Below are 17988 nucleotides of genomic sequence, written 5' to 3'. Positions count from 1 at the left end.
TCCAGAAAGAGGGGGGAATGAAAGACCCCACCATAAGGCTTAGCAAGCTAGCTGCAGTAACGCCATTTTGCAAGGCATGAAAAAGTACCAGAGCTGAGTTCTCAAAAGTTACAAGGAAGTTCAGTTAAAGATTAACAGTTAAAATCAAGGCTGAATAATACTAGGACAAGGGCCAAGAACCGATGGTACCCACCGGGGCCCCGGCTCAAGGCCAAGAACCGATGGTACCCACCTGGGCCCCGGCTCAGGGCCAAGAACAGATGATACCCAGATAAGGCGGAACCAGCAACAGTTTCTGAAAAAGTCCCACCTCAGTTTCAGGTTCCCCAAATGACCAGGAAATACCCCAAGCCTTGATTTGAACTAACCACTCAGCTCGCTTCTCGCTTCTGTACCCGCGCTTTTTGCTCCCCAGCCCTATAAAAAGGGTAAAAACCCCACACTCGGCGCGCCAGTCCTCCGAAAGACTGAGTCGCCCGGGTACCCGTGTTCCCAATAAAGCCTCTTGCTGATTACATCCGAATCGTGGTCTCGCTGATCCTTGGGAGGGTCTCCTCAGATTGATTGACTACCCACCTCGGGGGTCTTTCAGTCTACAGAGTGAGTTCCAGAACAGCCAAAGATTTCCAGAGGGGAGTGGGGGTGAGAACCCTGTCTCAAATAGATAGATAGATAGATAGATAGATAGATAGATAGATAGATAGATAGATAGATAGACAGACAGACAGATAGACAGATAGACAGATAGACAGACAGATAGATGATAGATAGATAGATAGATAGATAGATAGATAGATAGATAGATAGATGATAGATAGATAGATAGATAGATAGATAGATAGATAGATAGATAGATAGATAGATAGATAAAAAGAAAGAATGAACAAGGTTGGGGGCTTACTGTTCACATTTATGAAATCAGAGGTCCCCTTACTACTACCATTCTGTTGTCTCTCTCTCTTCCATTATTTTTTTATTTATGTATATATGTGCATATGTATAGATGTGTCTGTGTGGATGTGTGCCCCTTATACACATAAGAAGCCCATGAAGGCCAGAAGAGGACTTTGGATCCCTGGAGCCCAATGTGGGTACTGGGTACCGAGCTCTGGTTCTCTGGAAGAGCAGCAAGACCTTTTTGGTCACTGAGCTGCCTCTCCAGCTCCGGAGGTGTATATTTCAATACGTAAACACTAGAAAGGCATAGACATCTAGACATACTAAGAGCTCATGAGATACATTGCATGAAACTGCCCAAAACTACCAGGAGCAAATCACTGGCAGGGTATCCGACATCTAAAAGAGACCCTCTAGCCCCTGTACTTAGGCCATGGCTGAAGTCTCTAGGAGAAAATGAAATATGATAATGCTTATGCTTATAGCTTTCATCTACAGAACATTAACATTTTTTGAGAAGATATGACAATGTAATGAGAAGTTTCATTTGCCTCAGCATGAAATACCAAATATTTTCCATTTAGATGAAAAAAACAATAAAGGGGCAAAGCCTAGATATAAATGTTCCTTACTGCACTCTTAGAAATGATGCTTGAAGATACCAAGTTCCCAGTAGAAACATAAATTACTAGCGGGTAGAACAATCTCTCCCCTTCATGGAAACCGAAACTGCACCTAACAAGCTCTTTAAACAGTTGAGTGAGCTTAGGAAAATTAACTTGACATTTAAAGTTTGTATCAGGATAGCAAGATGTGGGATCTAAAAAGTCTGCCCCATAGCCTTTAGACTTCTGTGGCTTGGCACGAGCATTTATCATTAATGACTTTCTGTTTTCTCATCCATAAGATAGTAATAAGGATTCATACAGTTTGCAAAATATCGTAATTTTATCGTACATAGCGTGGTAATAAGATCATCACTACTCATTTCTAATTTGAGTGTAAACACGAAGTTTCCAGACCTGGAGTTTGGGCGGGTCAGGATCATCATAATAAATGCAGACAGAATTCTAACGAGAATACTAAAATCATTTTGTGTATTTGATAGACTAAGTGCCATATAATACTTTCAATTGATAGTGGCTAAACCAATAAAACCATTTGAGACGAACTAAGCTTTAACAAAAAAGTAGCTTCTTGCAATTACAAGGTTAATTAGCATTTATAGATATGTGTTTTCTAAATAAGTATACAAAGTGATATTTCATTGTGTCATATATACATGTACATATATATACATACATATATATATGTATATATACATGGCATTATTTTTGTTGTTATTCACTCTCCTCACTGCCCTCCATATGTTATTTTCCTACTTGCACTTTCACATTTTGGAGGCAGGGTCTCAAACTCCTTACCTAGGACAAGATTGTACACTGAAATCCTGTGCTCCCTGCTTCTATCGCTCAAGTGCGGGCGGGGACTACAGACACACCTGCCACCTTACTCAGTCACCTCATCTTGGCTTTGATATCCTCTTCCCACCACTGTTGGGATACAGGTCAAGGGCCTTACAGGCTCTGACTTTGAGGATGAACCCCCTCTCCTCTGTCCCTACTTCTTCCTCTCTCTTTCTGTAACTCCAGTTTTCCTTTCGGTCTACTGTCAAGGGAGATTCTGGCTTCTACACTCACTCTTCCTTTAGTTCACAGCAGCTCCTAGACTCTCCTCCCCTCCCCACCAATAAAATCCTCCTGGGCTCTCCCTTCTTGGGTTGTCAAAATACCAAACACCTCGGTTCACTGTGCTACCCTCTCAGGCACGTTTCCTCGCTTCTTTGCCGTGATACCTGGCTCCTGTCCTCTGAGTTTCCTTTCACCTACAATTTGGATGATTCATCAGGAATTTTTGCCCTTCAACTTCAATTCTTCCTTAAAAACTGTATTAAATACTGTGAGCAAAGATCGTGGAAGTCTTCTAGAAGCCGCGAAATTTGCTGAAGGCTACCAAGTTACTACTCTAATCGTAATTCTGGTCCTGCAAATTTGGCCAATGAATTCCAGGAATCATAGCCCCAGGGCCTGGACAAGGATTCACGTAGGAATGATGAAGCCAAAACCTGTATAGCCTGACACATTAATGGACGGTGTTTTGCTCTTTAAACTTTGAATGACAGTATTGCCCAGCAACACACATAAATTACCAGAACATTTAAAAATTTTTACTTTATGTGTGTGAGTGATTTGCCTGTATGTATGTATGTCTGTGCATCACATACGTACCTGGTTGGGGGTTGAGGAGAGCCAGGAAACAGAGTTGGGTTCCTTGGAGCTAGAGTTCTAGATGGTTGTGAGCTGCTATCAGGGTCCTGGGAATCAAACCCAGGTCTTCAGAAAAGCAGAAATTATTTTTAATTTCCACAATATTATTGTTAAGAGCAGCTAATGGATAAAATTTCAGCAGTCCAAACATTTTGTTTTGTTTTGTTTTGCTGTTGCTGCTTATATGCTTGCTTGCTGCGGGGTCTCATCCCTAATCCAGGGTAGTCTGTAATTCTCTATGCTTTGTCTCAACTCAAAAATCTCCCTACAGTCTCAGCCCACCCAAATGCTGGGTTTGCAAGCAAGAGACATGAAAAAATTCTCATTTTAATGCACTTGAAATGACAGCCCGCTTCTCTTTTGTGGATGAATTGCTTCCCCAACTTATTTTGGAGAAACAAAATTTCCCTATGTCCCTATGGAAGCAAAGTTCCTATGTCCACAGATGAGTTTGTTCGTTTAGTGTTCCTTTGGAGTGTGGGGAGGGACTTGGAAAGGAAAGCAAAATTGCAATGGGACAAAAATTAATAACAACAATGGACGTGTGAGGTGGAACAAGGACTCGAATGCTGGACAGGATAGTCCTCAGATAGTCTGAGAGTCCTTGCCACAGCCTCACCCTGATAGGAATGAGACCTACCAAAGGAGGAGTTACACTTTAATCCAGTTTGTCCAGTGTTTTACAGCCCAGGCTAAGGCTCTGATAACAAAAGGGTGTGGCTCAGATTCTGAGTACCTAATGCAAAAGAAAGGCCTTCTGCTTTCTCCTTGAAACCTAAGCATAACCTAAAAGGGAGGAAACTGAAACAGGGCCTCACTTTGTAACCAGGGGGGTTCTCTCTCTCTCTCTCCTCTCTCTCTCTCTCTCTCTCTCTCTCTCTCTCTCTCTCTCTCTCTCTCTCTCTCTCTCTCTGTCATACACACACACACACACACACACACACACACACACACACACACTCACATCCACACACACTCACATGCAAAGGCAGTCAGAGAACTTGTTGAGAATTTGCCAATGTGTTTTGTTTGTTTTTTGTTTTTTGTTTTTTGTTTTGTTTTGTTTTGTTTTGTTTTCAAGACAGGTTTCTCTGTTTAGCCCTGGCTGTTCTGGAACTCACTTTGTAGATCAGGCTGGCCTCGAACTCAGAAATCCGCCTGCCTCTGCCTCCCGAGTGGACCACGCCGGCTGCCAATGCATTTTTTAAAACGCCTAAATGAAGTGTTCTGGAAACCTGGAGTAAAGCAGTTCCTTGTTCTGTCTTCAGCCACAAACTCACTTCCGGGGATGACAGGAGGTTTATCCTACTTCCATTCAGAGGAATGAGAGACACTTCATAAATAGTCAAAATTTCATCAGTCAAAAATTTTTTTCGATCTCACAACTGAATTTTATTCAAAAGAAGAAAAAAAAAACCTAGAATAAATGACCGATTCCTCCCTGATAAGTAAATTACAGAAAAGCTCAGGTTAAATGTAAGAGGATCTTAAATATTGATTTGGTTTTTGTCTTAATGGTGCCCGGCGTATTTATACGAACCATTAAATTTCACTAGACCGTTTGTAGTCAGTGGTGAACGCTGCATGACCCACGCTCTCAAAGTGAGTTGTGTTGCTTTGCGGGAATCCAGCAGTCACATTAATGCTGGAAAAAGTTCAGGCAACTAGTGTACTTTGTAGCGGGGTCCGGGAGAGGCTGGGGTCTAGAGTGGCGATGGGACGAAAGTGTAAAGAAAGTTTTCGGTGTGTGTGTGTGTGTGTGTGTGTGTGTGTGTGTGTGTGTGTAGGTAGGTAGGTAGAAACTGCATCCTCTGCTTGTGTAAATTCGGTTACAAGTCTGTAACAGAGGTACTGAGATGTGACTGAGTCTCAAGGCCAGGCGATCGGGATTCTGAAGAGGCATTTGCATAACTGAGCAAGAGTCTTTGCCCCACCCTTCCACGCCGACCCAAGACAAGGGGACAGCTCTGGGTGGGTCACCTGAAGGGCCAGGGGCCCGCCCACATCCCCGCCCACACCCACCTTGAGCGCTTCTCATTGGGCATTCCAGCCTACCCAGCTCGGAGTTAGTTACTCCGTAAGTGTGGCCGGAACAGAGTTCGTCCATCTAAAAAGGGAGGGGTCCAAGGAGCTGAACTCCTAGCCGCCTAGATTTCCACTGTGGCTCTGGGTACGAGTGGCAGTTTCTTCTTGGGATTTCAGAAAGGAAACCAAGGAGGAAATAGGTAGAGCGCATCGCATCGCTGTGGGCATTAGGTAAGTCCTGTTTCATGAAATGGCTGGGATTTGTCTTTTTTCTCGTTATGAGGAAAGGGAGGAGGGAAGGGTTTGAAAACCAGCAATTTAGAGTTTTGACTCTTCCAAATTGGTGAAGATCTTGGCAAATAAATGCTGGCTTTCAGACTGCATCGATCACCAGCTACCTTGGTCCATTGGCCATCACGTTTTCAAACATATTAAGGAGCACAGTAGATGCACATTGAGGAAAGTGGGAATTCAGGTTGGAATCTCCTTGAAATTCTGTTTCAAATTTTGTTCCAAGTGTTCGTGTGCTTTTATCTTATCTCAATTCCCTAGATCTATTTTATATGAAAATGTTTAAATTAGCGAGGTAACAGGGCACCTACCTTTTCTCTCCACTTACCTCTATAAAATTCAATAGATTATTCTAGAAAAAGAAAATCGAAGAGCATTTTTTTGGCTTTGTTTTGTTTTTGTTTTTGTTTGTTTGTTTGTTTGTTTGTTTTTCGAGAAAGGGTATCTTTGTATACCCCTGGCTGTCCTGGAACTCACTCTGTAGACCAGGCTGGCTTTGAACTCAGAAATCCGCCTGCCTCTGCTTCCCAAGTGCTGGGATTAAAGGTGTGCGCCACCACCGCCCGGCTAGAACAGCTTTTTTTTAAATTACTGATTTTCTTTACTTAATTTTCCAGTTTCCTCACTCCATTTTCCAATCAAGCATCCAGCCGGAAAGAACTTCCTCTTGCTTCCTACAGTCTGCATTCCAACCTTCAGATTGCTTGGTTCTCAAATTGCCTGAGGAGTTCCCTGTTCACTGTTGTCCTTTAGTAGTAGATCCAGAATAGTGGTTTAACTTAACACCCTATAATGGTTTCCTTTGGTGTTGAACTGCAACGCAAATGGCTTTCCGTAGAATTCCCAGGCTCCTTTGCACTTGGACCCTGGCCGCCATACTACCGACCAACTTTTCTAAGAATTACGACTTAACACCGAGTGGTGGCGCCGGCGGCCTCACTTGGCCTGTAATCTCAGCACTCCGGGAGGCAGAGGCAGGAGGATCCCTTTGAGTTGGAGGACAGCCAAGTCCAGAAAGCAACTTCCAGGACGGCCAGGCTGCCTAGAGAAAGGATCCCTGTCTCGAAAAACCAAAGCGGGGAAAGATCGACTGCTTCTGTGGTGACTATGGCTTCCTCCTGTAGTAAATATGACGGCCTTCTGTAGTAACTTCGGCTTCTTTCCCTACTTAAAACTTTTATCCTAGGTTCCCTACAGCCATGATTCAGTTTCTTTTTTACAGTGTCTGCATACTGCTTGCTAAAGCCGGGGATTTGGGGGATCTAATCTCACCTCTCCGGGGACGGTATTTTTGGGGCGAGCACTTTTGTCTGCGGAGACAGGTCCTGGATGGTTCTTAGAGTGATGGTGTCCCTCTGTACGTCATCGCATACTCGGAAGTTTTTCGTGAGCCCTTTTCTCTGTCTGAAACCATTTTGTTAATTCACAGTTTACTAGCTATGTGCCCCACATGATAAAAGCTTGACTCTGTGTGTGATAACTGGGTTTTTTTTGGGTTTTTGGTTTTTTTCACTATTGAGTGAACAATTGTCATGTGATTGAAGTATTTCTATTCCTGTTTGAGAAATGAAACATTAGTTTTATCCCAAGCCATTAGATTTTATCTTTATCTGGGTTGACCAGTAAGCATTTTGGATTATTTTGACTAATTAGAAGTTATTGGCTGGGAGGTGGTGGCGCTCGCCAGCACTTGGGAGGCAGAGGCAGGCGGATTTCTGAGTTCCAGAGCAGCCTGGTCTACAGAGTGAGTTCCAGGACAGCTAGGGCTACACAGAGAAACCCTGTCTCGAAAAACAAAACAAAAAACAACAAAGAAAAGTTATTGGGCCATGCTTGGGTAGCGCACGTCTGTAGTTCCAGAATTTGGAGGAGTTCAAGCCAGTTTTGACCACATAGAGTAACAGGCTAACAAGTCACTTGACCTTTTATTTGCTATTCTCATGAGGTTGTATATTGGGTAGAAGACAGCATATTGCTCAAACATCTGATAACCTAATGAAGAAAAGTAAATGCTATTTCTATGGCTTTGATTGGTTAGGAAATACCATTCTACCTACATAGCATTTGCAAGCAACTCTTTTTTTTTTTTTTTTTTTTTTTTTTTTAACCAAGTGTCTAAAGTTCTGTATAAATGCCTGGTAAGTTATTGTTATTTGAGATTTCTGAATCAGGTCTCAACCAAAACTATAACTAATGCATATTCATGACCTCATTTCACTAGAGAAATGGACTAAGAGCTGGGACACGTGGCAAAAGAAGATAGTCTTCTTCTCTCAATAGAGTGAGTGTGCAGTGCAGCCAGCAGGTAAGAGTAAACGGTTTCATAGGCAATAAATACCAAGAATTGTGCTCTTCTGTGTAACGCAGGCTGGGGAATATTTAGCATGGGATCCTAAGTATGGAGGGAAACTCTGAGGAAGTGATGTCCAAGCACAGATCTGAAGTATATATGTTTGTGCGTACTAACAGTGACAGAAAACTGTCGGTGGTGTATTAGTGATAGAGAAGAACATGCAAGGACTAGTAGGGTGCCTTACTCTATCTAGGAGGGGTTGCAAATGCTGGGAGCGTGCCTGCTGTCTATGCTCGGGTTATAAGTGGGGAATAACCACTCCAGGACCCCCACAAGCTAGCTACAAAGTAACATTTTCTTTTCTTTTCTTTTTTTTTTTAATATATGTCCCAAGACATATGATTTATTTATTATCGTATCTAAGCACACTGTAGCTGTCTTCAGACACACAAGAAGAGGGTATCAGATCTCATTACCCGATGGTTGTGAGCCACCATGTGGTTGCTAGGATTTGAACTCATGTCCTCTGGAAGAGCAGTCAGTGCTCTTAACCGCTGAGCCATCTCTCCAGGCCCCAAAGGAACATTTTCAGTGTCTCTTTTGGAAGTTTCTTTGTTTTGATTTTTATATTTTACTATTTATTGTGTGTGTGGATTCAAGTGGAATCTGAGTCTACGCTTTCTACCACGTGTCACTGGGAGTGTCCTTAGGTGTGGCAGCAGCAGGCGACTTTCTCCTGAGCCATCTTGCGGTGCTGACCAACCACCTCAGTTATTGAGGTTGGTGTCCTTCATGTTTGTTTGTGGTTTGGTTGTTTCTTAAACACCTCAAATGCAGAGCTGAGGACTGTGTGCATGAGGCTTTATTGCCAGAATTCTAAGAATGACTGATCCTGAGAGCTCAGAGGACAGCCTCAGCTGGATCAGCACGGCTGTTTTAGTCCCAGCTCCTACTTGGAAATTTAGAAATGCCACTATTCCTCGGGAGTCCCTGCTTGGGCTGTTACCCTTTTCCCTGAGTCACTTCCTGTTCTCAAGCATCCTTGGGTGTAATTGACCTTACCACGTGATTGCTGAACAGAGTTCTGGCGAGTCCCATTGTGCAAGAAGTTTTCACCTTTTTTGTTTGTTTGTTTTTTTGTTTATTGCTTTTCGAGACAGGGTTTCCCTGTGTAGCCCTGGCTGTCCTGGAACTCACTTTGTAGACTAGGCTAGCCTCGAACTCAAGAAATCCACCTGCCTCTGCCTCTCAAGTGCTGGGATTAAAGGCGTGCGCCACCACCGACCGGCTTAATCTATTTTTTTGAAGATGCATTTATTTAATTTATATGAGTATACTGTACAGTCAGACACAACAGAAGAGGGCATCGGATCGCATTACAGATAGTTTTGAGCCACCGTGTGGTTGCTGCGAATTGAACTAAGGACCTCTGGAAGAGCAGTCAGAGTGATCTTAACCACTGAGCCATCTCTCCAGCCCTTGCTTCTTTTTGTTTGCTTTTAAGACAGGTTTTCTCTGTATCCTGAGCTGTCCTGGAACTAACTTTGCAGACCAAGCTGGCCTAGAACTCACAGATCTTACCTGCCTCTGCCTCCTGAGTGCTGGAATCAAAGGTGTGCATGCGCCATAACTGTCCTGGTAAACTTTTTTGAATCATAGGAGAACTAGGAGAAAAAGAAATGTAAAGAAATAAGCTGCAGTTATATTGTAGATGAATGTATTGAGAGAGGCTGCTTTTGTATAGCAGCCTAGACTTGATCATGGCCTAAGATTTTGCTGGTTAAATACTCTTAGATATGGCCTTGATAAATCAGGTCAGTTTAAAGAATAGGTAGGTGTGTGTGTGTGTGTGTGTGTGTGTGTGTGTGTAATTTCTTTTCTCCCCAGGGGATTCAGCCTAAGCCCTGGGCATCCTAGATAGGCATGTCACTGTCCCACGCTAAGCTATATCCCAAGCCTGTGTGTGTATGTTGAAAATTTAAACTCTTGCCCTAGCAACTGAAATGTGCTTTGTTTTCTCTTTGATATATTTATCTTTTTGCCAGATTTCCATGTTATGTCTCTGAGATGCTTTTTTAAAAATGTGGCCATTTCAAAGTACTTTCAAGCTGTTAATTCTCACCCCACAGCTTTCCCATGTGCCTTTATTTAAAGAGCATTTAATTTCTGTTCCCACAGTTAAGACATGAGAACAATGAAGAGATCTTTTATCCAGCGTGGAATTTGAACATTAAGCAAAGGCAGCTAGAAACACAATGATAACATGTTTATGTTGCAGGTTTAAATAGTTTCTAGTTTTGGTTTTGTTGTTGGGTTTTTTTTTTTTTTGTGGGTTTTGTTCTGTTTTGTTTTTTAAATGAAGGGAAAATAGAGAGCAAGTTTACCCTGTGTCTATATTTTGCCTGGAATTCATAAGCCATTGGGATTCCGTAGGTTTCATTTTTTTATTTTTTGGACCCCAGAGAAACTTTAGAATAATGGGCAAGGAAACTACAGTCCAGGATCGCATTTTGCCTCTCCCTTCCCCGTCTGGTTGTCTCAGCATCCTCGGCCCTCTTCCTCACTGGAGTTGCATTGCACTTCAGAAAGAGATGGGTTTAGACAGAGATGGGAGCCTGTCAATCATATCTTGCTCTGTACAAAAAAATTAATAATGATGATAAAAGAGCTACTGTTCCTGCCTCAGTAAAAGAAGCAGGATCCAGTTTAGAGTGAGTTAAGAAATGAAGTAGCTGACTGTGAGCCTCCACTTCTGTGTTTGCTAGGCCCCAGCATAGCCTCACAAGAGACAGCTATATCTGGGTCCTTTCAGCAAAATCTTGCTAGTGTATGCAATGGTGTCAGCATTTGGAGGCTGATTATGGGATGGATCCCCGGGTATGTCAGTCTCTAGATGGTCCATCCTTTCATCTCAGCTCCAAACTTTGTGTCTGTAACTCCTTCCATGGGTGTTTTGTTCCCAATTTTAAGAAGGGGCAAAGTGTCCACACTTTGGTCTTCGTTCTTCTTGAGTTTCATGTGTTTTGCAAATTGTGTCTTGTACCTTGGGTATTCTAAGTTTCTGGGTTAATATCCACTTATCAGTGAGTACATATCATGTGAGTTCTTTTGTGGGTGGGTTACCTCATTCAGGATGATGCCCTCCAGGTCCATCCATTTGCCTAGGAATTTCATAAATTCATTCTTTTTAATAGCTGAGTAGTACTCCATTGTGTAAATGTACCACATTTTTTGTAGCCATTCCTCTGTTGAGGTACATCTGGGTTCTTTCCAGCTTCTGGCTATTATAAATAAGGCTGCTATGGACATAGTGGAGCATGTGTTCTTCTTACCAGTTGGAACATCTTCTGGATATATGGGATCACAGGGCCCCCAATGGAGGAGCTAGAAAAAGTACCCAAGGACCTGAAGGGATCTGCAACCCTATATAGGTGGAACAATAATATGAACTAACCAGTACCCCCAGAGCTCGTGTCTCTAGCTGCATATGAATCAGAAGATGGCCTAGCAGGCTATCAGTGGAAAGAGAGGCCCATTGGACTTGCAAACTTTATATGCCTCAGTACAGGGGAACGCCAGGCCCAAGAAGTGGGAGTGGGTGGGTAGGGGAGGTGGGGAGGGTATGGGGGACTTTTGGGATAGCATTGGAAATGCAAATGAAGAAAATACCTAATTAAAAAAAAAGAAATGAAGTAGCACCAACTCCTGCGCATGCCCAGTGCTTGCTGTGAGCCATGGACCGTGCTGTACACCTCAAACAACTTTTTATTTCCCATTCACAGCTCCTGCACACAGAAGAAAGCAGGATCGCCTCACTGTGCTGCCTCCAAGTGTTGTCCCCAAATACCACTGACCAAAAAGTAGGTTTGACCTAATACTCCATTTAAAATAGCAAATTCATACTTTCTGCCAGTCCCTTTATTCCTCTGTCACACTATTCTTTCACAACATAATATTTGGCACGCACTGCTTATTATTTATTTGAGGCAGGGTTCCGTATAGCCCAGGCTGGGCTCAGACTAACTGTGTTGCTGCGGATGACCTGTAACCTCTGGTGCCCTGCCTCCTCATTTCCAGTTACAAGCCTCTACTGCCAGTGAGTTGTAAACCCTTTATTTCCTTTTTATTCTTTTCTCATACAATGTATCCCATCTGCTGTTTCCCCTCCCTCCACTCCTCCCAGTCTCCCCGCTTTCCCCTCCCTCCTCCTCCCAGATCCAGTGATACTCTGGTTCCCTTCAGAAAAGAGCAGGCTTCCCAGGAATATCAACCAAAGAACTCACAACGAGGTGCAAACCCTCACACATCAAGGCTGTAAGAGGCAAGCCAGTAGGAAGATCTCCAGAGCAGACAAGTCAAACACAGCCCACCTCCCACAGTTAGGAGTCTCACTGAAACCCCAGGCTGAACAAGCATGGCATGTATGCAGAGGGGCCCAGCGCAGACCCATGCAGGATTCATAGTTGCTGCTTCCGTCTCCGTGAGCCCTGGTTAGCTGATTCTGTGGCTGTGCGCTCCTGGTGTTCTTGACCCCTCTGGCTGCTGCATTAGCTCCTCCCTGTGCTGTTCCCTGAGCTCTGCCTAAGGTTGGGCTTCGTGTGACTCTGCATCTGTTCCCATAGCTGCTAGGGGAAGCCTTTCTGATCATGTTGGGCACAGATCTATGAGCTTAGCAGAGTACCATGAGGAATCATTTCATTAAGCTTTTAAATTTTATTTATTTATTTTTGCACCTGTCCTGTTTCGTTCTACCCTAGATCTATCTCTAGGCTAGCCAATGTCTGGTTCCTGGCAATGCCAGGCATGGTCTCCCTCAGGTGTGGGCCTCAAGTTAGTCCATAAGTCATTAGTTGGCTACTCTCACCAGTTCTGAGCCACTTTTGCCCCAGCATGTCTTTCAGGCAGGACCCGCTGTAAGTCTGAAGTTAGGTAGCTAGGTTGATGTCTTAGTCCCTCCACTGGAAGACTAGTCTGGTTACAGAAGATGGCCAGTTTCAGGCTCCATAGCCTCGGTTACTAGGTGTCCGCACTAGGGTTACCTGGTAGGTTCCAGGGAGTTCCCAGTGTACTGTTTGTTTCCACATTGTTCCCAAAAAGATTCCCCAGCTCCACTCATCTCTTCCAATATTCTCCCTCCCCTCTCTCCTTTACCCCTTCCCTTCCCTACCGGACCCCTCCTGTTCTATTCCTTTCCACCCCAGTCTGCCCACAAATAATCTCTTTCCCTTTACTAGAGAGGTCCACGCACCCTCCACCCCCTTTTTACTTAGCCTCCCTGGATGTGTGAATTGTAGCATGATCATTCTTTTCTTAACAACCACTAATCAGTGAGTACAGACCTACCGTGCTTCCTTTCTTGTGCTGGGTTGGCTCGGGGTAATTTTAATTTTTTTCTAGTGTCATCAATTTGCCTGAAATTTTCATGTTATATTTTTTTAACAGCTGAGTTTTTTTTTTTTTTAGATTTATTTATTTATTATATGTAAGTACATTGTAGCTGTCTTCAGACACTCCAGAAGAGGGAGTCAGATCTCGTTACGGATGGTTGTGAGCCACCATGTGGTTGCTGGGATTTGAACTCTGGACCTTCGGAAGAGCAGTCGGGTGCTCTTACCCACTGAGCCATCTCACCAGCCCCTGAGTTTTTTTTTAATAGTAATGCTCTATTGTGTAAAATATACCACATATAGTTTATCCATTCTCCTGAGGGACATCTAGGTTGTGTCCAGGTTTTGGCTATTTTGAATACAGCGACTCTATGAATGAACATAATTGAACAAGTGCACTTGTGGTAGGATAGAAGGTCTTTTGGGTATATGCCCAAGAGTGGTATAGCTGGATCTTGAGATAGATTGATTTCCAATTTCCTGAGAAACTGCCATATTGATTTGCACAGCGGCTGTACAAGTTTGCACTTGCACCAGCAGGGGCGGGGTGTGCTGCTTGCTCAGCATCCTTGCCAGCGTGAACTGTCACTTCCCTTACTGCTCTTAGGCACCCTGACAAGTGTAAAGTTGAATCCCAAAGTAGTTTTAAGTGTTTCTCACCATTTAGGATTCCTCTGTTTAAAAGTCTCTGTTTAGAGCTGTACCTGTTTTTAAATTGGATTGTTTGGGTTTTTTTGTGAGATGTTGTTTCTTGAGTTCAGTATATATTTTGGATATTAGCCCTCTGTCAGATGTGGAGTTGGTGGAAAAGTTTTCCCATTCTATAGGCTGCTGCTTTGTCCTATTAACGCTGTTCTTTGCCTTACAGAGAAGCCTTTCAGTTTTATGAAGTGCCATTTACTAATTGTTGACCTTACTACCTGTGTTACTGGTGTTCGGTTTAGTAAGTTAGGAAGCTGTCTTCTGTGCCAATACGTTGAAGGCGATTCCCCTACTTTCTCTTTTATCAGGTTCAGTATATCTGGTTTTGTGTAGAGGTCTTTGAGCCACTTGGACTTCCGTTTTGTGCAGAAATATAAATATGGATTTATTTGCATTCTTCTACATTTCCAGTTAGACCATTTGTTGACAATGCTGTCTTTTCTTGCCCATTATGTATTTCTTTTTGTTGTTGTTGTTTTTGTTTTTCCTTTGAGACAGGGTTTCTCTGTATAGCCCTGGCTGTCCTGGAACTCACTTTGTAGACCAGGCTAGCCTTGAACCCAGAAATCCCTGCCTCCCTGGGATTAAAGTCATGCTCCACCACCGCCCGGCTCATTATCTATTTCTGTCCTTATCAAAATTCAAGTATCCATGTGTGTGCAGACTTACATCTGGGTCTTTGATTCAGCTCCATTGATCTGTTTGTATTTATGCCAATACCATGCAGTTTTTATTACTACTATTGCTTAGTATGTTTTTACAGCTTGAGATCAGGGATGGTGATACCTCCAGAAGTTCTTTTATTGTTCAGGATTGTTTGAGCTATCATCTTTTTTTTCCCCCATATGGAATTACGTATTGTCTTTTGAAAGGCTGTAAATTTGTGTTGGAATTTTAATAGGAATTGTGTTGAATCTGTATATTGCTTTTGGTAAGATGGCCATTTCACTGTTAATCCTACGGATCCATGAGCATGAGAGTGCTTTCCATCTTCTGATATCTTCTTCAGTTCTTCAATTTCTTTCTTAAAAGACTTGTAGTTTTTTTGTCATACAAGTCTTTCACTTGCTTTGTTAGGGTTAACCCAAAATATTTTATGTTATTTGTGGCTATTGTGAAGGACGTTGTTTCCCTGGTCACCTTCTCAATCTGTCATTTATGCATAAGTAAGGCTCTGACTTTTTCTTTTGTTATTAAGTTAATCCTGTATCCAGACAGGTGTTTATCAGCTCTAGGGTTGCCTAGTAGAATTTTTGGAGTCTTTTATGTATACTGTTTATTCTGTCAGCTGTAAATAAGATGCTTTGACGTCTTCCTTTTCTAATGTGTATCTCTGATCTCCCTTAGTTGTCTTAAAGCTATGTCTAGAACTTCAAGTACTGTATTGAATAGATAAGGGAGTGAGTGAGCAGCCTTGCCTTGTTCCTGATTTTAGTGGAGTTGCTTTGAGTTTCTCACCATTTAATTTGATGTTGGCTTGCCGTAAATTGGCTTTATTATAATTAGGTATGTTCCAGTATCCTTAATCCCTCCAAGACTTATGAAGGGGTGTTGGGTTTTGTCAAAGGTGTTCTCTCTTTGTTTTTGGCATCTAAATAGATGGCTGTGGTAATCCATTGATTTACAGGTCTACATAACGTTAATATAGTGTGTGCGTGTGTGTGCTTGTGTGGAGGTCAGGACAATCTGAGAATCCAGTCAGTCTTTCCTGCCACACGTATCCCAGGATCAAACTGAGCTGAGTGGCAGGCAAGTTCCTAGTGAGCCATCCCCCTGCCTAGAGACAGACCATTTACTGAAGTCACTTTCTCACCATGGGCTCTCGTATTGGAGTATATTTTAATTTTGGGTTATTATCTAAGGCAGGTGTTTGCGGATCAGTGCCCCCTGGAAGTGAGTCATAGGCATTGTTCAAGAAGGAAGCAGCTAAGACAACATGAATGAACAAAAAATGAATGAACAAATGAAGAAAACGGCAAAGACAAGTGGCCAGAAAGGGCCGGGCGGAAGAGCCCTCGACAGACTGACCCTAAAGCAAGACGAGGCAAGGCCAGTCCAGAATACCAGAGTGGAAGCTCCCCGTGTAACATACACCATCCGGGATGAAAGTGAGATTAGCCCCGAGACTGAGGAAGATGGCTTCCCTGACGGATACCTAGAGTGCATCATACGAGGTGAGTTTTCCGAACCCATTCTGGAAGAGGATTTCCTTTTTAAATCCTTCGAAAGCTTGGAGGAAGTGGAGCAAAACCTTTCTCGCCAGGTTCTGGAAGCGAGTTCCCTTCTCGAGTCTTCTTTGGAGTACATGACAAAGGGGACGAAGCAAGAGAAGAGAGAGGTCACGCAAGAGACGCCTCCGCTGAGGGTTGGGGCGAGCTCATTACTTGCAGGCGGCCCTGCAGAGAAGCCAGAGGGCGGTGTGTACTGTGGTGTCTTATCGATGCTGGAGTGTCCTCAAGCCGGGTGCAAGAAGAAGCTGAGGGATAAAACCGCCCTGAGGAAGCACATGCTTGTCCACGGGCCCCGGCGGCACGTGTGTGCAGAGTGTGGCAAAGCCTTCACGGAGAGCTCGAAACTAAAGCGACATTTTCTGGTGCACACCGGAGAGAAGCCGTATCAGTGCACGTTCGAAGGCTGTGGGAAGCGCTTCTCCCTGGATTTCAACTTGCGCACCCATATCCGCATCCACACCGGGGAGAGGCGCTTTGTGTGTCCTTTTGATGGCTGCGAGAAGAGCTTTATTCAGTCAAATAACCAGAAGATTCACATCCTAACCCACGCAAAGGCCGGGAAGAAATGCTGAAGGTGGAGACAGATTGTCCTCAGGCTGGGTAGTCTTAATGACAGAGGCACTGGGGATACACGCATTATGTACAGATTGTTATTTGTAGGGATAGATTCTATGGCTAAAATAATTTTGCAACTCTTCATTATACAGTTTTAAGGCCTCTTTTGGTATTCCATGGTATAGTTCCAACAGGAAAGTCAATGGTGAAAGCAGTTTCAAAAGCATAACCCTTACTATATGTGCTATTGAAGGGGATGGGGACTTTTGCATACGTCGGAAAATCAGTTATTTTTAACTATGCAGTTCCTAATTGCCTAGCTTTTACCTTTAGAAATATGCTTCATGGTAAATTTGATAATCCTAAAGAATGGCCAACTTTGGCAGTAGTCAACAAATGAATACATATTTCTAAATTTTATGTTTTGATTTTTGTTTTTCTCATTGTACCAAACTATATTAATCATAGTTAAATGTGAATAGTTACAAAAAAGTTGATCCATCTGAAGATTTTAGATGTTTCAAAATAAAAGGAAATAAAACACTAGAAATGAGTTCAATTTCTGGGGAAAAAAAAGTGCATTAAGAAGACAATAGCCAGTCATAGTGAGTGGTTCATAGCACTCAGGAGGCCGAGGCAGGCAGATCTTTGAAATTGAAGCCAGCCTGGTCAGCCCTGCCTCTGGGCTCAGCTAAAGCTCTATAGAGGTACCCTGTCTCAAAAAAAGAGAGACAGACACAGAGCACTTCAGAAAGGGTGGGGTGTGGTGGTATACATCTTTGATCCCAGCATCCAGAAAGTATAGGCAGACAGATCTCAGTGAGTCTGAGACCAACCTCGTTCATACACAACAGCAAATGTCATGTCAGCTCAGCCAGAACTAACAATGAGACTTTCCCAAAGGAGAGTGACTAGCATTCAATATTGATACACCAGTCCATTAGGGAGAGGTTGTCGAAGCTATTTTGCTATCATTTCCAGGCGTTCTCTCAAACTTTTGAAGTCCACCAGTCCACAATGACAAAAAATCTACCTCAAACACCAGAAATGTATGCTCTTGTAGTTATGGAGGCTAGGAAGCCACCAGTCTAAAAGCAAAGGATTGCTCTCCTGAGTGGTGGACATTCATGTTATGAGTTTACTACAATCAAATAGTACTTCCCAGAACGGGCCAAGATTTTGTTTCCCACTGTGCTGTGTCATGGAGCATCATTGGCCCCTCCTGTTTCTTTGTGCTGAGTAACGCTCCGCCCTGAAGACCTCCTCTTACACATCTATGA

At 43.2% G+C, this 17988-nt stretch overlaps 1 protein-coding gene across 3 annotated transcripts; it reads left to right on the top strand.

The window, feature by feature from the left end:
- Positions 1 to 5311: 5311 nt before the first annotated feature.
- Zfp42 (zinc finger protein 42) lies at positions 5312 to 17254 on the top strand. Of its 3 annotated transcripts, none has more exons than NM_009556.3 (4): positions 5312 to 5480; positions 7762 to 7845; positions 11616 to 11693; positions 15785 to 17254. In NM_009556.3, the coding sequence occupies exon 4, from the start codon at positions 15859 to 15861 to the stop codon at positions 16723 to 16725; it is 867 nt and encodes a 288-aa protein (NP_033582.2). In that variant the 5' UTR covers positions 5312 to 5480; positions 7762 to 7845; positions 11616 to 11693; positions 15785 to 15858; the 3' UTR covers positions 16726 to 17254. The 3 variants fall into 3 exon arrangements, with proteins under 3 accessions (NP_033582.2, XP_006509379.1, XP_011240488.1); XM_006509316.4 differs by lacking the exon at positions 5312 to 5480 and adding an exon at positions 6170 to 6641; XM_011242186.2 differs by lacking the exons at positions 5312 to 5480; positions 7762 to 7845; positions 11616 to 11693 and adding an exon at positions 11704 to 11929.
- Positions 17255 to 17988: the final 734 nt, after the last annotated feature.

This window comes from Mus musculus, chromosome 8 (genome assembly GCF_000001635.26).
Source record: "Mus musculus strain C57BL/6J chromosome 8, GRCm38.p6 C57BL/6J".
Taxonomy (NCBI): Eukaryota; Metazoa; Chordata; class Mammalia; order Rodentia; family Muridae; genus Mus; species Mus musculus.
Note: the sequence above shows the minus strand (reverse complement) of the source record. Positions and strands in the feature narration are given on the sequence as shown.